This window comes from Saccostrea echinata, unplaced genomic scaffold (assembly GCF_033153115.1).
Source record: "Saccostrea echinata isolate AGI-Se365-2 ecotype Australia unplaced genomic scaffold, CSIRO_AGI_Sech_v1 ptg000002l, whole genome shotgun sequence".
NCBI classification, from domain to species: Eukaryota; Metazoa; Mollusca; class Bivalvia; order Ostreida; family Ostreidae; genus Saccostrea; species Saccostrea echinata.
Window position 1 is genome coordinate 2,174,823 of NW_026889751.1, and position 17,186 is coordinate 2,192,008.

At 32.6% G+C, this 17,186-nt stretch overlaps 2 protein-coding genes across 10 annotated transcripts in view; both read left to right on the plus strand.

Annotated features, from left to right (window-relative positions):
* Window positions 1-37: 37 nt before the first annotated feature.
* Window positions 38-13,565, plus strand: LOC133205024 (kelch-like protein 2). 2 transcript variants are annotated; one of them, XM_061340768.1, is made up of 12 exons: window positions 38-116; window positions 4,034-4,207; window positions 4,669-4,897; window positions 5,234-5,409; window positions 5,611-5,707; window positions 6,607-6,873; window positions 7,364-7,481; window positions 7,672-7,869; window positions 8,175-8,276; window positions 8,515-8,643; window positions 10,659-10,799; window positions 11,282-13,565. In XM_061340768.1, the coding sequence occupies exons 2-12, from the start codon at window positions 4,089-4,091 to the stop codon at window positions 11,461-11,463; spliced, it is 1,758 nt and encodes a 585-aa protein (XP_061196752.1). In that variant the 5' UTR covers window positions 38-116; window positions 4,034-4,088; the 3' UTR covers window positions 11,464-13,565. The 2 variants fall into 2 exon arrangements, with proteins under 2 accessions (XP_061196752.1, XP_061196759.1); XM_061340775.1 differs by lacking the exon at window positions 38-116 and having other exon boundaries at window positions 4,019-4,207.
* Window positions 13,566-15,575: 2,010 nt separating this feature from the next.
* LOC133205070 (cyclin-dependent kinase-like 2) overlaps window positions 15,576-17,186 on the plus strand; it is a 44,713-nt gene continuing 43,102 nt past the window's right edge. For 2 of the 8 annotated variants that reach the window (XM_061340852.1, XM_061340830.1), the window contains exons 1-3: window positions 15,577-15,815; window positions 15,927-16,010; window positions 16,586-16,635. In XM_061340852.1, the coding sequence (XP_061196836.1) occupies window positions 16,627-16,635 (9 nt within the window). In that variant the 5' untranslated portion in view covers window positions 15,577-15,815; window positions 15,927-16,010; window positions 16,586-16,626. The other 6 variants (XM_061340812.1, XM_061340823.1, XM_061340859.1 and 3 more) reach the window with 6 other exon arrangements.

Consider the following 17,186-nt stretch of genomic DNA (forward strand, 5'->3'; position numbering starts at 1 on the left):
GCAACAGGTGCTCGTCTGCTTTTCCTGTTCCGGTTAAACATGAGCTGCAAGAAGATGAGATGCAGATTCAAAAACCTCATAATAGTTTATTGACAGGTTTTCCAGTGGCAATAAGGGTATATAGAAATGAATATTGTACATTCGTTATCATATCTGTTCAATATAAAAATGACCATATGTGTTGCAAGTATGTAGAATCAACCGAAGTGGGGTTTTTTTTTGTTTACATGGCTCAATGTACTGTTTTTATTGATCTCATTATTTTTTATGCAGTCATTTTTGTTACTCAGATGTAGACATTTAGCATCAGGTATTCAATTGAAAAAAGTTAAAGACAGTAGAAAACATCATTGACTTCTAGTGTTTAGATGGATATAGCTATACAGAACTGAAGAACTTTAAAAAAATCACTAATGGCATTATTGGAACTAAATATATAAATACAAAACTAAGAAAAACTGGAAACCAACCCCTTGAAGTTAAATTTGTGGAAGATTTCCATGTGTGGACACCGAACGGTATTCAATAGGGTCTGTATCTAAAGTTATAAACTTAAAGACATAAAACAGATCACCAACACTTCTTAGGAATGCAGCTGTAAATGTATTTAGTTGACCGTTTCGACCAGAAACGGTCGTCATCAGAACCTTCTGAAAATGTTAAAGTCATTAATCATAGGAGCAACAAGTCTGCCTGATTTTCAAAACTCTCTTATTTGCTTTCAGGGAGAAGTGAAGTCACCCTAAATTTTGGGTCTAGGTTGGTCCCTTCTCATGACATTATATGTAAGTTTTATAACAATATCTGAACTGCAAATTTTTTAACAATTAACTGCAATCTCTATTAAAGCAAGATGAGTTTCTTTTTCATTTGTGAACTTTTCTTTGGTTATTTTGAGAATTTGCTTGGGCAAAGGATTGTGACAGCTATAATTTGCTAAGGATTGTGGGTCCCTAATTTAATGCTGAAAAAAAAGAAATCATTTGGATCAATGTGCACAGTCCAAATTTTCTCTTCATCCATTTTTTTCTTTTTGCTTTAAGAACTCAGCACAAGTGGTGCTCATTATAAAAAGTGGTTTCCTTTATAGTGGGTTGATTTCCTATGTAAAAAATTAAGCTTTGCAAATTAATGTATATACATGTATACAGTCATGTATGTCTATGTATACCCAATTGTATAATCATTTACAAAACTTAATTAGACCATCTGCAGTGGATACCATGTTGAATTCACTAGGAATGGATTATGAATAACAATTTATCCTTTGATTCAGTGCAGACTAGGTAATACATACACATGCCATATATACTAACAACCAATGAGGAACTATGTAGAACATGTGCACTGACATAGTACAAATACAGAATTTCACCAACTGAAGGGACTTTACTTAAAAAGCAGACTTGTGTTCCTATTTAGGAACAATGTACTTATGTACATGAAAAATTAGTTTGATTGCTCCTTCATGTGCCTAATGTAACTTGGTTTAATATTGACGATCAAGTAGGATAATTGAAACAACATTTTATTTTCCTAGTTTTTACTGCTGAGAAGATATGATCTGGGATGTTGATTCTAATGGGATAGGCAACTCTCACAAGTCTTGCAATATCTCGTAATGTAGATCTATACTAATGGGAAAGGCAACTCTCACGATTAAGTCTCGCGATATCTCATAAGTTGTGGGTTTTAAATATAATATATTTCTAATGCTATCAAATATTTCAGAACAAAACATTAATTTATCTATCAAAAAATTATTCAAGACTTGTTGTTAGCAATGTTTATACTCCTTATCTTAGACAGTATAGCATAATTTTATTGTTATTAAAAATCAACACATGCACCTGATTAGCCGTATTTCCAAGAATTCATTGAATTTAGTGGTTGTTTTCTTTATATTTAAATTATTTTACAATGTATGCTCTAAAATTTGATAAAAATCCATTCCAATAAATAAAAAGAACAGATTACATTTATAGAAAACAAACTGTTTACTGGGGATAAACATAGTTTGAAAAACTTGTAGTGTCTTTTGTGATGTTTTAGGAAAATAAACATAGCGTTGAAGGACTAGAGTGGCCTATCCCATTAGTATATACATCCCTGATGCTTTAAACCACTTTATAGCTATATGGTCTTATTTGTAAGGAGTTAATTTTTCTAATCAGGGATTAATATACCTTGCATGCGGATCCTGTAGAAGGACCCTGTCCCAGTTGATAATTGACTCTTTTTCTTCCCAAAGTTAAAGTAAAAACTCCCAAATGACAAGCAGATGGAATTTTCAGAGCTTTTTATCAACAATATTGAATTTTGAGATTATATTAAAATGTGCATTGAGGATAATCCTACAATATAATTGTCATTATTTTACAGTAAAACATATATTTCATCAATATTTCCAAATTTTAAAACTTATTTTTAGATATAAAATTCCCCACTGAAAGGATTACCAGACCCTGTGCCAAAAGGGACAATTAAACCTCGCTAAAAGAAGATCCTGATTCTACGATGGCCGACAGCGGCCGCCACTTTTGATTCTGAATATTGTCATTTTGTACAGCTTTTTTGTCAATTTTCGTTGACAAATTACAACTAAACTGGTAATGCTATATGTCCATATACAGTTTTTACACTGACAATTTACACTGAAGAAAATCATTAAAATTCTTTCTTGTGATATGAAATGAAGATACATAAAACATGTTACTTGAAGGTGATAAGCTTAAGGTTCTAGCAGAACAGCAAGGTCGGGGTGATTACAGATTAGTATTGTCTTCTAGATATGCTTTCTCGACTGATTGTAGTAGTTATAATTCATAAAATTCCATGTTGGTGTACCTGTTGGTCACATCATAGGTAACCAGGATGAAATTTTCCAGGTCTATCAGAAATTTGATTTTGTTCATAATCGGACGTGTCTTTGATGTATGAATTTTGTGTTTTTTAAACAATGCGCACGAGGAAATGATCACATTAGTTACATGTACCTTCATTTTCATTCCCGTGCCACATTGAAAAATAATTGGCCGACCAGGTGGAAGTCTTGAGAGGTTGCGTTGGTCTTTAAATGTGTTTCAAGCATTTAGTTATTAATTTTATGTATTTAGAGAGCAAATACAGACTCCCACATTTAAGGTTGTCATTTTATTCTTGCTTAAAAACGGGTATATTTCCGTATCTAAAGTTTTGTTATTGATACATTCCATAAACTTTTGATTGGATGTTCACATGAAGAGCTATACTAAATCTTGTTTTTCTACCTCTACATAATAGGTAGAATCGAGTTGTCTCATACACTTTTAGGATCGAGATATATCCATTATATTCATGTATATCCATTACAACAAACGTATTACTTTTAAATATCTTTTTAACGATACAACAAGGTGATAGAATGACGATTTATGTCTAATCTAGGATCAACTGGGTTACGATATCTCAGACTAATTGAGGGTGAAAATCATTAAAATGCTCCTTATCTCTTTCAAGCCACCTGTTTTATGTATCTTAATTTCATATCACACGAAAGAATTTTAATGTTTTTCGCTGGTGTAAATTGTCAGTGTAAAAAGTGTACATGTACATATAACATTACCAGTTTAGTTGAAATATGTCAACCAAAGTTGACAAAAACGCTGTACAATATGACAATATTCTTAATCAGAAAGTGGCGGCCGCTGTCGGCCATCGTATGATTCACTAATTGAATCAAATTCTTTACTAAAGTCTGTTAATATAATTCTAATTCGTTCACCACAATCCATAGTATTTTGCCAACTTTCTGTTAGTTTCTGTAAGTGAAATTTGACAAGAATGAAATTTTCGAACTTGATTAGGATTGTGTTAATAGATCAAGTTTAGTATCTTTGGAAGCAAAATGAGGAAAAAGTGTAATTGACCAATATTAGATTTAATTCACAATATTGTCAGCAGTGGTATAATATGATAGCATGGAAATTAATATGTATATCATTGATTATAGACAATTTTTTGTTTTTACTCTGTTTAGAATTTGATCCTACAGTATCAAAAGGAAAGATCAGATTTCATTATAATGGAGTAAGCGAACAGCCAGAGACATGTCTACCTTGACAAACATGGATGCTCGGCCAAAGATGCACAACATCAGGGACCGACCTGCATACAAACATCCTCAACATACACAAAAGGCATTTGAGGTTCTCAACCATATGAGAAGGTAGGTTTTTAATGCGATATATTGATACTGAATGCTTATTACTTTAATTATTTACACAATTTATAAATAGATACTTATTATTTTATTTCTAAATTATAAGCAATTTTAAGATGCATTGAAAACTCTCTGTGAGATCTACCAGTAAATGGTGTTTAAGTTTACCCTTGATATGATACTACATGTATTTAAATGAATAATGCATGATGAAAATGAAACCAAACATAAAGTAATAGAATTTCTTTCATTTGTTTAGCAGCTATGTAAAATCATTCACAGAATTGATTGATTGACTTGCTAAATGAATTTTTCAGAGGAACAAATGAGAGGCTGACAAAATCTATTGATCAAATTTTTTTTTTTTTGGTATTGTTTTGTTTGGAAAGGGTGAAGTATAAGTTTTAAAGAGACAATTTAACGTGAATCGTATTACAAAAATTTTTTCCATGTTCTTTGAATTGTAGGCAGCATCTTCTGTGTGATGTAACAATTGTGGTAGACACAACAGAAATCCCCGCCCACAAAGTAGTGCTCTCCTCTTGTAGCCAGTATTTCTATGCCATGTTTACCGGAGACCTGGCAGAAGCTAAATCTGACAGAATCACACTGCAGGAAATTGACCCCAAGGCACTTGTTCAGTTGATAGACTTTGTCTACACTTCAGAAATCCATGTTACAGAGGAAAATGTACAGGTAAACACTTAACACCTTGATACTCTTATGAGAATGGCATGCATAATGGAGATAAAAGGAATGTGTTAAGTGATCTATTGCTGTGTAGTTTAAAGTGTTTAAGTGCTTCCAAATGCTGAATCAAGTCTGTACAATAACTCTGCTGAAATATGCTATTTTCATTCTGTTCTCAAGAAAGAAAATGGAAGTAAAATGTTTTTTCTAAAGAATGTAAATTCTCAACTAAGGAGACTTGCATTAACCCTAAGCATCTTCTTGAAACAAAGAATTAATATTTGTAGCGTAATAAGTAATAGTTAAGTGATTAATGTGTGTGTGGTTGTAATGATATTTCAGACTCTGCTCCCTGTTGCCAACATTCTGCAGATAACAGAGGTTAGAGATGCCTGCTGTGATTTCCTCCAGTCCCAACTCCATCCTTCTAACTGTATAGGAATCCGAGCCTTTGCTGACCTGCACGCCTGTACAGAGCTTCAGAATTATGCACAGACTTACACAGAACAACATTTTGTGTAAGATTAAACATTACATATTTAATAAGAATAACACTTGAAGTTTGTAAGAAAGACAAAAAGGTTGAATGAAAATGTAAGAAAGTTTCTAGATATTTTCATACTTAATGCATTTATCAGAAATTTAAGATAAAATCCTTTCTTAACAAGAAGTTTACTGATGTGATGGAATAGTTTACTGATATGATGGAATATTTTCAGGGATGTTGTTCATTTTGATGAATTCCTTTCATTAAATGTGGATCAAATTTGTAAGCTGATTTCCAGTGACAGGTTAACTGTTGTCACAGAAGAACAGGTAAGACAGAGGGGATGTAACTCTTACAATCACTTCAGTGCTCTATAATGTTTTCTTTCTTTTTTTTTCTTTTTTTTTGCATATACTTACTGGACTTCAGTGTAACATGATTTTTTAAAAAAGAAAAACAATAAAATAAAACAAGAATTAAAAGATTTTTAAACTTCATATGTTTTTATTATACCTCTACAGATTTTTCGTTATATAAGAGTAAATCGATATATTTTGCTGATTCCCTGAAAATCACCGTAAAAAGACTGATTCCTTGCAAAAAGGTGCATCAGTTTGATGAACTGATACACACCTATTCGGAACACCTAGCAATTTCTTTTAATCATACGAAAAGTACCGATATGTTCCAAATAAAATCATGAATATTCATAAAGCAGCTCTGTTAATGATACATATAGGGAGGTGGGGCCTAATTTATACGGGAAATGAGTATGCATAACTTATTGTGACGTGGACATGCATGGTTACATATGTGCACTCTCAACTTTGTCATGGTGTAAATGAAATTGTTTATAAAATACATTTAAAAAGAACATTGCTTGCAGTTGCATGTATTTTATAGACCATTGATTCAAATACAATTAAAGACCTTCTATTGAATTTATTTATTTTATCTACATTCTGAGTTTCCATTGCACCTTATATATACAATTGCCCTGCATATAAAATAGAATTGCAGTTATGGATTTTAAAAATAGTCTAATTTTAGTATCGGTATAGTAAAACAGTTAAAGTATATCATTGAGGGAGTTGGCAAGATTCCAGTTCCCCTTGAGTAAGCATATTTCCCTTGGCTGTGCATCGGGAAATAGACTTGCTCTTGGGGAACTGGAATCTTGCTGACTCCCTCAATGATATACTTTAACTGTATAATGTCTCCTTTTCAGGTTTATGAGGCTGTGTTGTCCTGGGTGCAACATGATTTGACCAATAGACAACAAGAAATTGCACTATTATTAGAACATGTCAGACTGCCATTAATAACCCAGGAATATCTGGTTCAAAAAATAGAGGAGGAACCATTAGTGAAGACCAGTAGTCGATGTAAGGATTTCCTTATAGAGGCTCTAAAGTATCACCTTCTGAAATCAGACCAGAAAGCTGGATACAAAACTCCCAGAACACTGCCAAGAACACCACTAGGACTTCCCAAGGTACAAACGTTTTTATAAACAGAGATCAAACTTTAAGAGGGTCTTTACATTTCTTTTTATGTTTCGTCTATGTAATGTAAAGTTGAGGCTTTATATTAGGTCACTATATAGACAGATTTAGATCACATGAGGAATTGTGACTGAAGTCAATTAGACCATACTGTTGAGAGAGGTAACTCTGAATACCATTTCCATCAAATTATCATATGGAGTTCTAATAAGGATTTTGTAAGCTTAGTTTCCCAAACAAGGATTCATATTAAATATATATGTTATTTAAAAATAATTTAAAATGGAGAACATATAGGGTTACCCATGTCCATCTTGGATTCTCTGCAGCACAATAATCTGAGAAGGGTTAGGTTTGGAATTTCAAGTTTTCATCATTAGTTGGTCTGAAGAAAGGATTACCTAGGATTGCATTTGAGGTTATGGTCAAAAAACATTTAAATTTTTTCTCATTTTATTTTAATTTGTTTTGCATTTCCAGGTTTTGTTGGTAATTGGAGGGCAAGCACCAAAAGCTATTAGGAGTGTAGAAAGTTATGATTTCAAGGAAGAGAAATGGCACCAGCTGGCTGAGATGCCATCAAGGAGGTGTAGATGTGGTAAAAATAACATTTTACATTGTGCATTGTTATTTGCTTTCGAACAATGATACTATATCATCTAATATTTGTGACTTTTCATTTGCAATTTGTTTGTTTGAAATCCTTCTGTGACTATTTATGTGACAGGGTATGGAACAAAGTACAGGGTATACAAAAAAGTTAAAGGAATTTTCAATTTCATGTTTAGGTGTGGCTGTGATAAACGGACTTGTATATGCAGTGGGAGGATTTAATGGATCTCTGAGGGTCAGGACTGTTGATGTTTATGACCCTGTCAAAGACATGTGGACATCATGCCCCAGTATGGAGGCTAGGAGAAGTACATTGGGGGTTGCTGTATTACATGGGAATATATATGCTGTTGGAGGATTTGATGGATCATCAGGTAATTTGTCTTTGATAGATATCATTCTTTGGGCTCTTATTTCTCTATCATGGGTTATTAGTTGCAGAGTTTTTAGCTTGTTTACTTTTATACATAGTAGAACATTAAGTCAAATGATTGAGTTAGGTTTTATGTTTTTTTTTAATTAAATCAATGTCACTGATTGACTTGTATGTTAAGGATCAGTTTGTTGTATGTTTGTCGAGTTCAAGAGTACATAGGAAAAACTGTACCCATCTATCTGCACTTGTTATTTCATGTCTCAATTACCACCACTTCATTAAGTTCTACATTAATTGTTATAGGACTGGACACGGCTGAGTGCTATGATGTTCGCTGTGGAGAATGGAGGATGATAGCCCCTATGAGTACAAGGAGGAGCAGTGTAGGAGTTGGTGTTGTTAATGGTATTGAACTTCGAACTCTGTCTGAAATTTGAAATTAATTTAAATTCTAAAACAATCTAAAATCGATATGCTGATAATCAATCTATTGATGAACATGTAGATGCTAAATTTCTGCTAGTGCACTCTACAATTATGTCAAAATTGGTAGCTAAAGGCACCCATGCTGTTATAAAAAAAAAAATTATGGATAGCTAGTGGAAATGTTTTAAATAAAATTCTGAAATATTTATTGTTGTAGGTATGCTGTTTGCAGTGGGAGGTTATGACGGAGCTTCCAGACAGTGCCTGAGTTCTGTAGAGTGCTACAACCCAATGACAGACATGTGGACACCAGTTGCAGAAATGTCATGTAGGAGAAGTGGAGCAGGTTAACTTTGGATTTTTATGAATAACATCACCAGATGCTGAGATTTCTTTCTTAAGATGAAGGTTTCTTAAGTGTGGGAGCTAAAATTTATCTAAACATGGTACACGGGGGGACCTACTGCGATCTGTTTTTGTCCGTTATTGTGCAGGTGTGCATTGTGCATAAACTTTTCACATTTTCAATTATTTCTCAAGAACCACTGGCCCAATTTCATTCAAACTTGCCACAAAGTATACTTGGGTAAAAGGGATTTAAGTTTGTTCAAATGAAGGGCAGTACCCCCTTCTAAGGTGAGACAATCAAAAATGAGATCATTTAAAAACCTTCTTTTCAAGAACCACTGGGCCAGAAGAGATGAAACTTGTATGAAAGCTTCCTGACATAAAATGTAGTGTAGACTCAAATTTGTTCAAATCATGGCCCCCAAGGGTAGGGTGGAGCCACAGAAGAGGAAGTTTACATGGAAATATATAGAAGAAATCTTTTAAAATCTTCTCGAGAACAGCAAAGCCATGATTGGTCATACTAATATGGAAGAATCCTCAGGTAGTGCAGATTTAAGTTTATTTAAATCATGACCCTCAGGAGTACATGTAGGGTGGGGACACAATGATGATCAAAATTTTATATAGGAATAGATAAGAAAAATCTTCTTCTCAAGAAGAGGCCATGAATATTCATATTAATATGGAAGCATCCTAAGGTAGTGTAGATTCAAGTTTGTTCAAATCATATCCCCTAGGGTCAGGGTGGAGCCACAGTAGGTGAGAAAAGTTTTACATAGGAAAAAATTTTAAAAATCTTCTCAAGAAGAGAAAAGTATTTTTAATATGGAAGCATCACCAGGAAGTATAGTTTTAAGTTTGTTCAACTCATGACCCCCAGGAGCAGGGTTGGTCACAATGGGTGATCAAAGTTTTATACAGGAAAAATCTTTAAAAATTTTCTTTTCAAGAACAGAAAAGCCACAATAAGTCATATAAATTTGGAAACATCTCAGGTAGTGTAGATTCATGTTCGATCAAATCATGACCTCCAGGGCAGCTAGGATGAAGCAATCAAAGTTTGGGCAATCAAAGTTTTACATAGGAATATATAGGAAAAATCTCTAAAAATCTTTTTCTCGAAAACAGCAAAGCCATGATTGGTCATATTGATATGGAAGCATCCTCAGGTAATGCAGATTCATGTTTGTTCAAATCATGACCCCATGGGATAGGGTGGGCCCATAATAAGGGATCAAAGTTTTATAGGGAATATGTTGGAAAAATCTTTAAAGATCTTCTCAAAAACAGCAAAGCTATGATTGGTCATAATTAATATGGAAGCATCCTCAAGTACCGGTAATGAGATTCAAACTTGTTCCAATTACCTAGGAAGAGTGGGGCCACAATTAGGGATCAAAATTTTATGTAGGAATGTATAGGAAAAAAATCTTCTACTCAAGAACACCAGAGCTATATTAAACATATTAATATGGAAGCATTTTTGGGTAGTGTAAATTTAAGATAGACTTTAAAAAGATTTAAGTTTGCTCAAATCATAGCCCTCAAGGATGGGTAAGTGCCACAATAAGGAACAAAATGGGAATTTAAGGAAAGATCTTCAAAATTCAAAAAGAACAGCAGGGTAATGAAATGCCAGAATAGATCCTCAGGTAATGTAGATTCAAGTTTGTTCCAATCATGGTCATGGGAGAGGGTGGGGCCACAATTGGGGATCAAGAGTTTTATGTTGGAAGAGGAAAAAAATCTTTGAAATTGTTTGGGTGGGTGGGAGGGGGAGGATCATATATTGAAATTTATTATACAGTGTTCCTAATTATGTCATTTACTAATGAATTTATAGGGGAAAGAAGCAGAAATTTGATAATGATTAAAGTGTTCTCATCAAGCTGTAAAATGTATATGTGGTATAAGTCTAAGCCAGTTCCAGATGGACCCAAAGTGGTCATAGCTTAAAAAATCAATATATTAATATATTGGTTGGTTGTAATTTACTTATCTGTCTTACAGGTGTTGGAGTTGTAGATGGGTTGTTGTATGCTGTTGGTGGCCATGATGGACCTCTTGTTAGAAAAAGTGTAGAAGTTTACAATCCTGAAACGGACAGCTGGTCACAAGTCAACGACATGCATCTGTGTCGAAGAAATGCAGGTAAAAGGTCTAGGGAATGAGGTTAACATGTAAATTTGTGATTTGTAGATATCTTGATTGAGGTGTTGTTTAATAACATAAATCTAATGAAAGAACCTTTGTAATTGCCTATGCAAGTGAAAAAAAATCTGAGCTAAATAAATAGCACACTTTTCAAGTAGTTGATACATGTATCATTGCACCAATCTTTTTTTTAATAAAATTGTCATATCCTATATAAGACACAAAGAAATTTTTTACCATGTAATTCATGTACATGTATTTAAATATTTGTATAGGTTCTTTGTTGATTTTTGAGAAAGAGTTGAATTTTTAAAAGGACTCCAACATACTAGTAATTTTATTGAACTTGATGTGTAGGACTTTGTTATTGTGTACCTAGCAATCAGATGTTCTTCACTAGTTGGTCCTAGTGGCAAGTCCAAATTATGAGAAATGTCAAGCTCTGTCTGTTTGCAGTTTATTGTATCATTTCTTTACAGGTGTTGTAGCAAATGGTGGTTTTCTGTATGTGGTTGGAGGGGATGATGGATCATCAAACCTAGGCTCTGTTGAGTGTTTCGATTATAAAACCAACCAGTGGACATTGTTATCTGCCAGTATGATGACTGGGCGGAGTTATGCTGGGGTTACAGTAATAGACAAACCACTACTAGAACTCTAGCAGGACGCAATAGAAAATTGTGCTTCTACTTTTATTTCGGTTATTTGTACATGTAGTACATGTATGTCTTCTAGAGTGAAACTCAAGGGAGAAAACTCTGTTGGTCCTACATTATAGTTCTGAAAAGCATTGCGGAAGAGTTACATATCTGTGATAACAATTGTGTAATTGATGTGCAATATTTAATGGCATGACATTTGTTCTGTTTTGTGATGTATGACCTCTAAGGTATATGTATTTCAGTATTTTTAAGTGTTAAATGTTACTCATTGAAGTTTACATGTAGATTGTTGTGTGTATAAATAATGATTAGTGTGTAGTTTGGTGACAAAATCAAGTCAGTAGTACCCTTACTACTGACTGAGAGATTCAAAGATACTACAGGTACTTAAGGAAGTTTTCCTTTTTTACACACAGTAGGCAAAAATTACATGTACTTTGTCATAAGTTATTTTATTGTATGATTTCCAGGTTTGTTAATGATTATAAGGTCGATTAGATAACAGAATGCATGTCTTATGGATAATGAACAATCTATTTCAGGATAGGTGCAGTATTAATGACTGTTACTTGATCCAGACTTTCCCATACTTCATTACTTTCTGTATCAAATATTGGTAGGGAACTGAAATTTAGATGAGTTTAATTAGATTATATCGAAATATTGATAACATATATTTATCTAGTTTTAATCTATAATTTTGTTTAGCTTGAAATGGAGTTGAGAAATATTAGAGTTTTAAGCGTAAACTTTTTGTTCAGTAAGAATTTAAAATATTTTTTCTTAACAAATGATTAACTACATGTACAAGTGTGTACAATGTAATGGGTAATTTCTTCAATTTTTTAAGCTCTGTAATATTTTCTGCTTCTGTCAGAATCACAAAATATGAAGTAATTTTTGAACAAGGATCACAAAAATTAAAGCACAATAAAAATAATACTGCATTTGTGGGAACAAATTACAAAATATAAAATCAAGCCTCAGAAAACTTCATGTATTCTTTTACTTTTAACAATCATGGCATAATCATGTACTGTGAAGTATCATGAGTAAGTTTTAATATAAGGGACCAAACAACTTGCACTGAAGTGGGTGGACAATGGGGCCATAATGTATCATTTTCTACAAGTAGCGAAAATGTAATAGTTGTTCTAGATGTCATTTTTTGTTTTTTGGAAATTTTAATTGAAAGGTATATGTCAATAAAATACCGTAGAAGACAAGTGTGAATGTAAATCAATACTAAAATATTCTCAGACTTTAATGAAGTTTAAACTTTTCAAATAAACTTGCTGATGTGCATTTGATGCCAGTAGTAATATTATATGGGTTTTTCTCCATTGACAGCTCTTTCATCAGTGTAAATGGACATGGAACCCAAAGATTACCAATAAGTGATATGAAATAGGCATATTTATATTTCTGAATCAATAATTAGTGCAAGTAAATAAGGAAGGGTTATGTGGGTGGATTTTTATGGAGTAGTGTGTATTTGTATAAATATTAAAATATCAATGTCAATGGTCACTTTTCAGACATAGATTTTACTGTTATAACCTAGAAATATAATATCCACAGGACTTTCTCTATCCTTGATCAGCCATTGGATGTTTTTTTTTTCTCGTTTTTTTGTTGTTTTTGTTTTTTGTTTTTTTTTGATAAATAGGTTGTAGATTTTTATTTTGACAGGAACCAGTGATATAATAAAGTTTATCTGTGGGATCAAAAGACTGTGACTTTTGTTTTTACTATTTTTATCCATCATGGTACACTGTACTATTTACTTAAATGCATTACTTTCCAGAAAAAAGAGTTTTTAAGGATTTAATTCAAAGATTGTGAATCATTACAAATAACTTGTGTATGAAATATTCAAGATATTAAGAGGATCCAGTGAAGGAAATCCTAGATCTCGTAAACTCCTAAATGATCGCTGCATGTTTATAGTGCATTTAATCTCTTCCTTAGATTATTTGACAATGCCTATTTCATGTATATTGCAGAGAAACCAAACTTAATGTTCATGTTCAATTATGTGCATATACTTAGATATTGAAACTAAATTATGTAAAATAAAGCACTGTGTTAACCTTTTGTTGGATTGAGTGAAGATTTATCACTAGTGATAGATTCAGTACAGTTTTCAGATTTTAAGGTTTTGAATTTGTCAAGGTGCATAGCTTATTAAAGAAAAATGATAAATGATAACAAATTCCACAATAAACGTACGCTTGAATACCTCAATCATTTATGGGTTTAAGTGTGCCTTTTGCTGAAGAGACTATACAATATTTAGTTCAAGTTGAAAAGGTACGTTTCATTAGGTTACAAATTGCATTCCTGTTCTTTGCCATGCAATGATGCTTAAACTTACAAACATTTTCAGCATTTGTTCTGAAATGCCTAAACCAATTTCAGTTATTTCATTTTGAGCGCTTGTGTTATAAAGTAAATGGAGAAGGTAGTTTTGAATTTCATAGTGTTTGGAAGCAAAGGCAGGAGGGGGAGAGGGGACAAAAATTTTATGCAATCATCAATTTTCTTCATTTATCTTCTGACATCAGGCAGCCAAACTGTTAGCCCCTTGGTCCAGGAATCAGCCACAGTTTGGGACTATAGGCATAGCCATAAACTGAAAATACAGTGCACAAGCTGTCACACCTTTAAAAAAACTACTCTGTCTTACAGACAAACTGCATTTTTATGAAAACTACTTAACCCTATACTGTAAAACTGGTTTGGTACGAAAATTGACATATTAAGCTTCATTGTGCTTATAGTCTGTCTAACATGAGCACTTTTACCACACCTTAAATGATGATAAATAAATTTTGAAAATATACTTGATTACCATTTAAGTTTCATCATTTCCATACTATTTTTAGTCAGATTGAGTATATGAAGCTTGAAATAATTTTTCAAAGTCTACAGAAATTTGCAATATTAATTTTTGCCATTGCTCTTAAGCCCACAGAGGAGTTGTGTTATTTCCATAGATTATTTCAAGTGTGGCATATTAATCAATTCCAAATGTGCACCACATTATGTTGTCACTGATGGCAAGCTACCTAGGGAAAATTATTTTAATGATGAATATATATAGTCTTTCTTAAGAAGCAGCCATTTTCATAATCTTGAAATCTTGTTATTTTTAAGTTGCTTTCTTATTAATAGTTAAACTAGAGAGTTCCTTTCAAAGCAAAAAGTTGTGGGGGGATGCTCCATTGACAGCCCAGTTTGCAAGTCAATTTTTAAAAAGATATATAATGCATAAAGTGATACGACATTGAAATGGTGATATTGACTTTTAAGTATAATGGAACACATGAGCATTGTAGCCCATGGGCCTATATGTTTTTGTTTTTTTTTGTGAGATTTTTCTGACTATACATAATGGCCAATATTCTAGGCCTATACCTTTTACAATGTTATATTAAGAGTTTCTTCCCTTTATGCAGTGGGTGTAACACAAATTGATATATTATGATTATTTGGATTATTTTTATTAGGTATATTGAATCAGGGACTTATATTGAAGGGCAATTTTTTAAAGGCAATTAATTCATTCATTACACAATTCCAGTCGTTGAATTAATTGATCAATATTAAATATAGGAGGTATCGAACACAATTATGATATAATATTTCAGGTGGTAAGTCTTTGTTACAGCCTATTACTTAACTAAAAGAAAAAACAATCAAATATGAAGACTGTTTAAGATTATAACCTGTGATCTTTGGTTGATTTGGTATCGAAAAAAAAAATAAATGAAAGAAATGAAATTATTTTCATTTCAAAATCCGCGCCAATTTAACCGGAAATGTAATTTCGAGATATTCCTAATAGCGCTGTTCCATCTATTGGACTAAAGTCCTGTTTTGAATAATAATTGAAAACATTTTAGGACATGGGACAAAGTACTAGTAAATGATCGTTCGTGAAATGATGTTTTTTTTTAACATTGTATATTTTGACTTTTTTTTTAGCCTTCTGATGCCGTCAATTATATTTTTTATGTAGGTTTTACTTTCTGCGCACTCGCATCATGGAACAGCAGGTTCAGTATTTGTTGTCAGTAGATACATGCGCTCGGATATGAATTTAATGATGAAGACTAATTACCATTAATTTTTTGCATCCATTTTACGATTATGCATCAATAGGCTGCTGTTTTGTGAAATTATCAACTCCGATCTTTACCAGAAGTCTTCTATCCAGTTTTTTGTTGGATTCGTTTTTACGCTTGTCAGTTCGAGTTTGTTCAACATCCGTTCGTACGTGTTTCTGTTCGTCGGATTTTCAACCGATGTGATGACTGATCAAATGGTGACACCTGTGATTTAAATTGTAATTGCAATTGCAGTCTTATTTTTAGTTGTTTACTTTTGGTGTTCAAGGAGAGAGAATAGAAGTTGAAGAAAGTATTCAAAGTAATTGCATTTGATTTTTTGGTTGCAGCAGACGACCTGTTAGTGATACGTAAATTACAACAAAAGTTATCTCCAGTATGGCCTGATAATTGGACTACTTTATTGCTGTAAGGTAAGTTTGGTGATGAAAGATTGCAACTCAAAAAATTTGTCCATATAGATTTCTTGAATTGTTTCTATGAATATGACTTGAAGAAAAATATTATTTTATTCAGTTAAAACAATGAAAATCAGTCATTTGAATCAAGTCTTTAAAATTTAAATATCTCTTCTTTTTTTTTTTTTTTTTTTTAGATTTTTATTCCAAATTTACTACTAAATGTAATTCAGACAATGCATCTTCCATTTTATGCAAGCCCCAAACGTAGGCTGAACAAAACAAATCTGTGTGCGTTAATTAGCATGAAGACTGCAGGTCTTAGTGCAGTAACCCTACATTGTATTTTTTTCTTATCAATTTCTACACCGAGTTAAAAAATACTGAAGAACTAACAATCTGTGTAATCTATTCTGTTTACTGATACACATTTTTCAGTTATGAAGCTAACATTTATATTTAGTGTGCTACTTATTTTAATTATATTTTTGTTCATGTATTTTCATGTACTCATTTGAACAGAATTTAATTGCATTTAACTTTTATGACCACAACTTTTAATTCATTAACTCATCAAAACTTTTTCAAAGTGCTGTAGGAAGTCCATGATTGTTGATACATATGAAGAAAAATGTCCAAAGTAAGTGAAGGTGACTTTAAAGGTACATGTACCATATATATAAAGTTTTTGTCATATGTAATGCATGGAACTTTCATGGCATGGAAACATTTAGCTTACCAATATACAAGTAACTTTGCTAATTATGTGTTGATTTTAATCAATCTGTGCCCAAAACTTTTTAAAGACGAGCCTCATGATGATCAGAGAATATTTTTTAATGTGCTCTTTGATATGTAATTATTTGAAAACATTTTAAATTTAAAATGGTCAGGGGAATAAGACATTTTCTTCAGACAAGGGTTGGTGTTAATATGAGGGATATGTCAGTTTCTGGTGCAGATTGTATTATATGTTGTGAATATAAAGTTTCTATTTCTGTGTATATATCGTGGGAGGTGTCATTTCTCTTTGGTAAACTTATTCAGTATCCATGTCTATGTATTGTCTTTACCAACTTAAGAATAGTATATGCAGGGGTGTGCAATTACCATCGCCCGACGCCCGGGGCTATCAATTTTAGACGTTGGGCTATGATAAATCTATACTGCGTTAGCCCGTTGGGCTAGTAT

Excerpts from the sequence above, each read along its gene's own strand:
- LOC133205024 (XM_061340768.1), top strand. The coding sequence starts at position 4,089 with ATGTCTACCTTGACAAACATGGATGCTCGGCCAAAGATGCACAACATC. Across the intron at positions 6,874-7,363 it reads CACCACTAGGACTTCCCAAG|GTTTTGTTGGTAATTGGAGG; the intron begins GTACAAACGTTT and ends TTGCATTTCCAG. Across the intron at positions 7,482-7,671 it reads ATCAAGGAGGTGTAGATGTG|GTGTGGCTGTGATAAACGGA; the intron begins GTAAAAATAACA and ends TTTCATGTTTAG.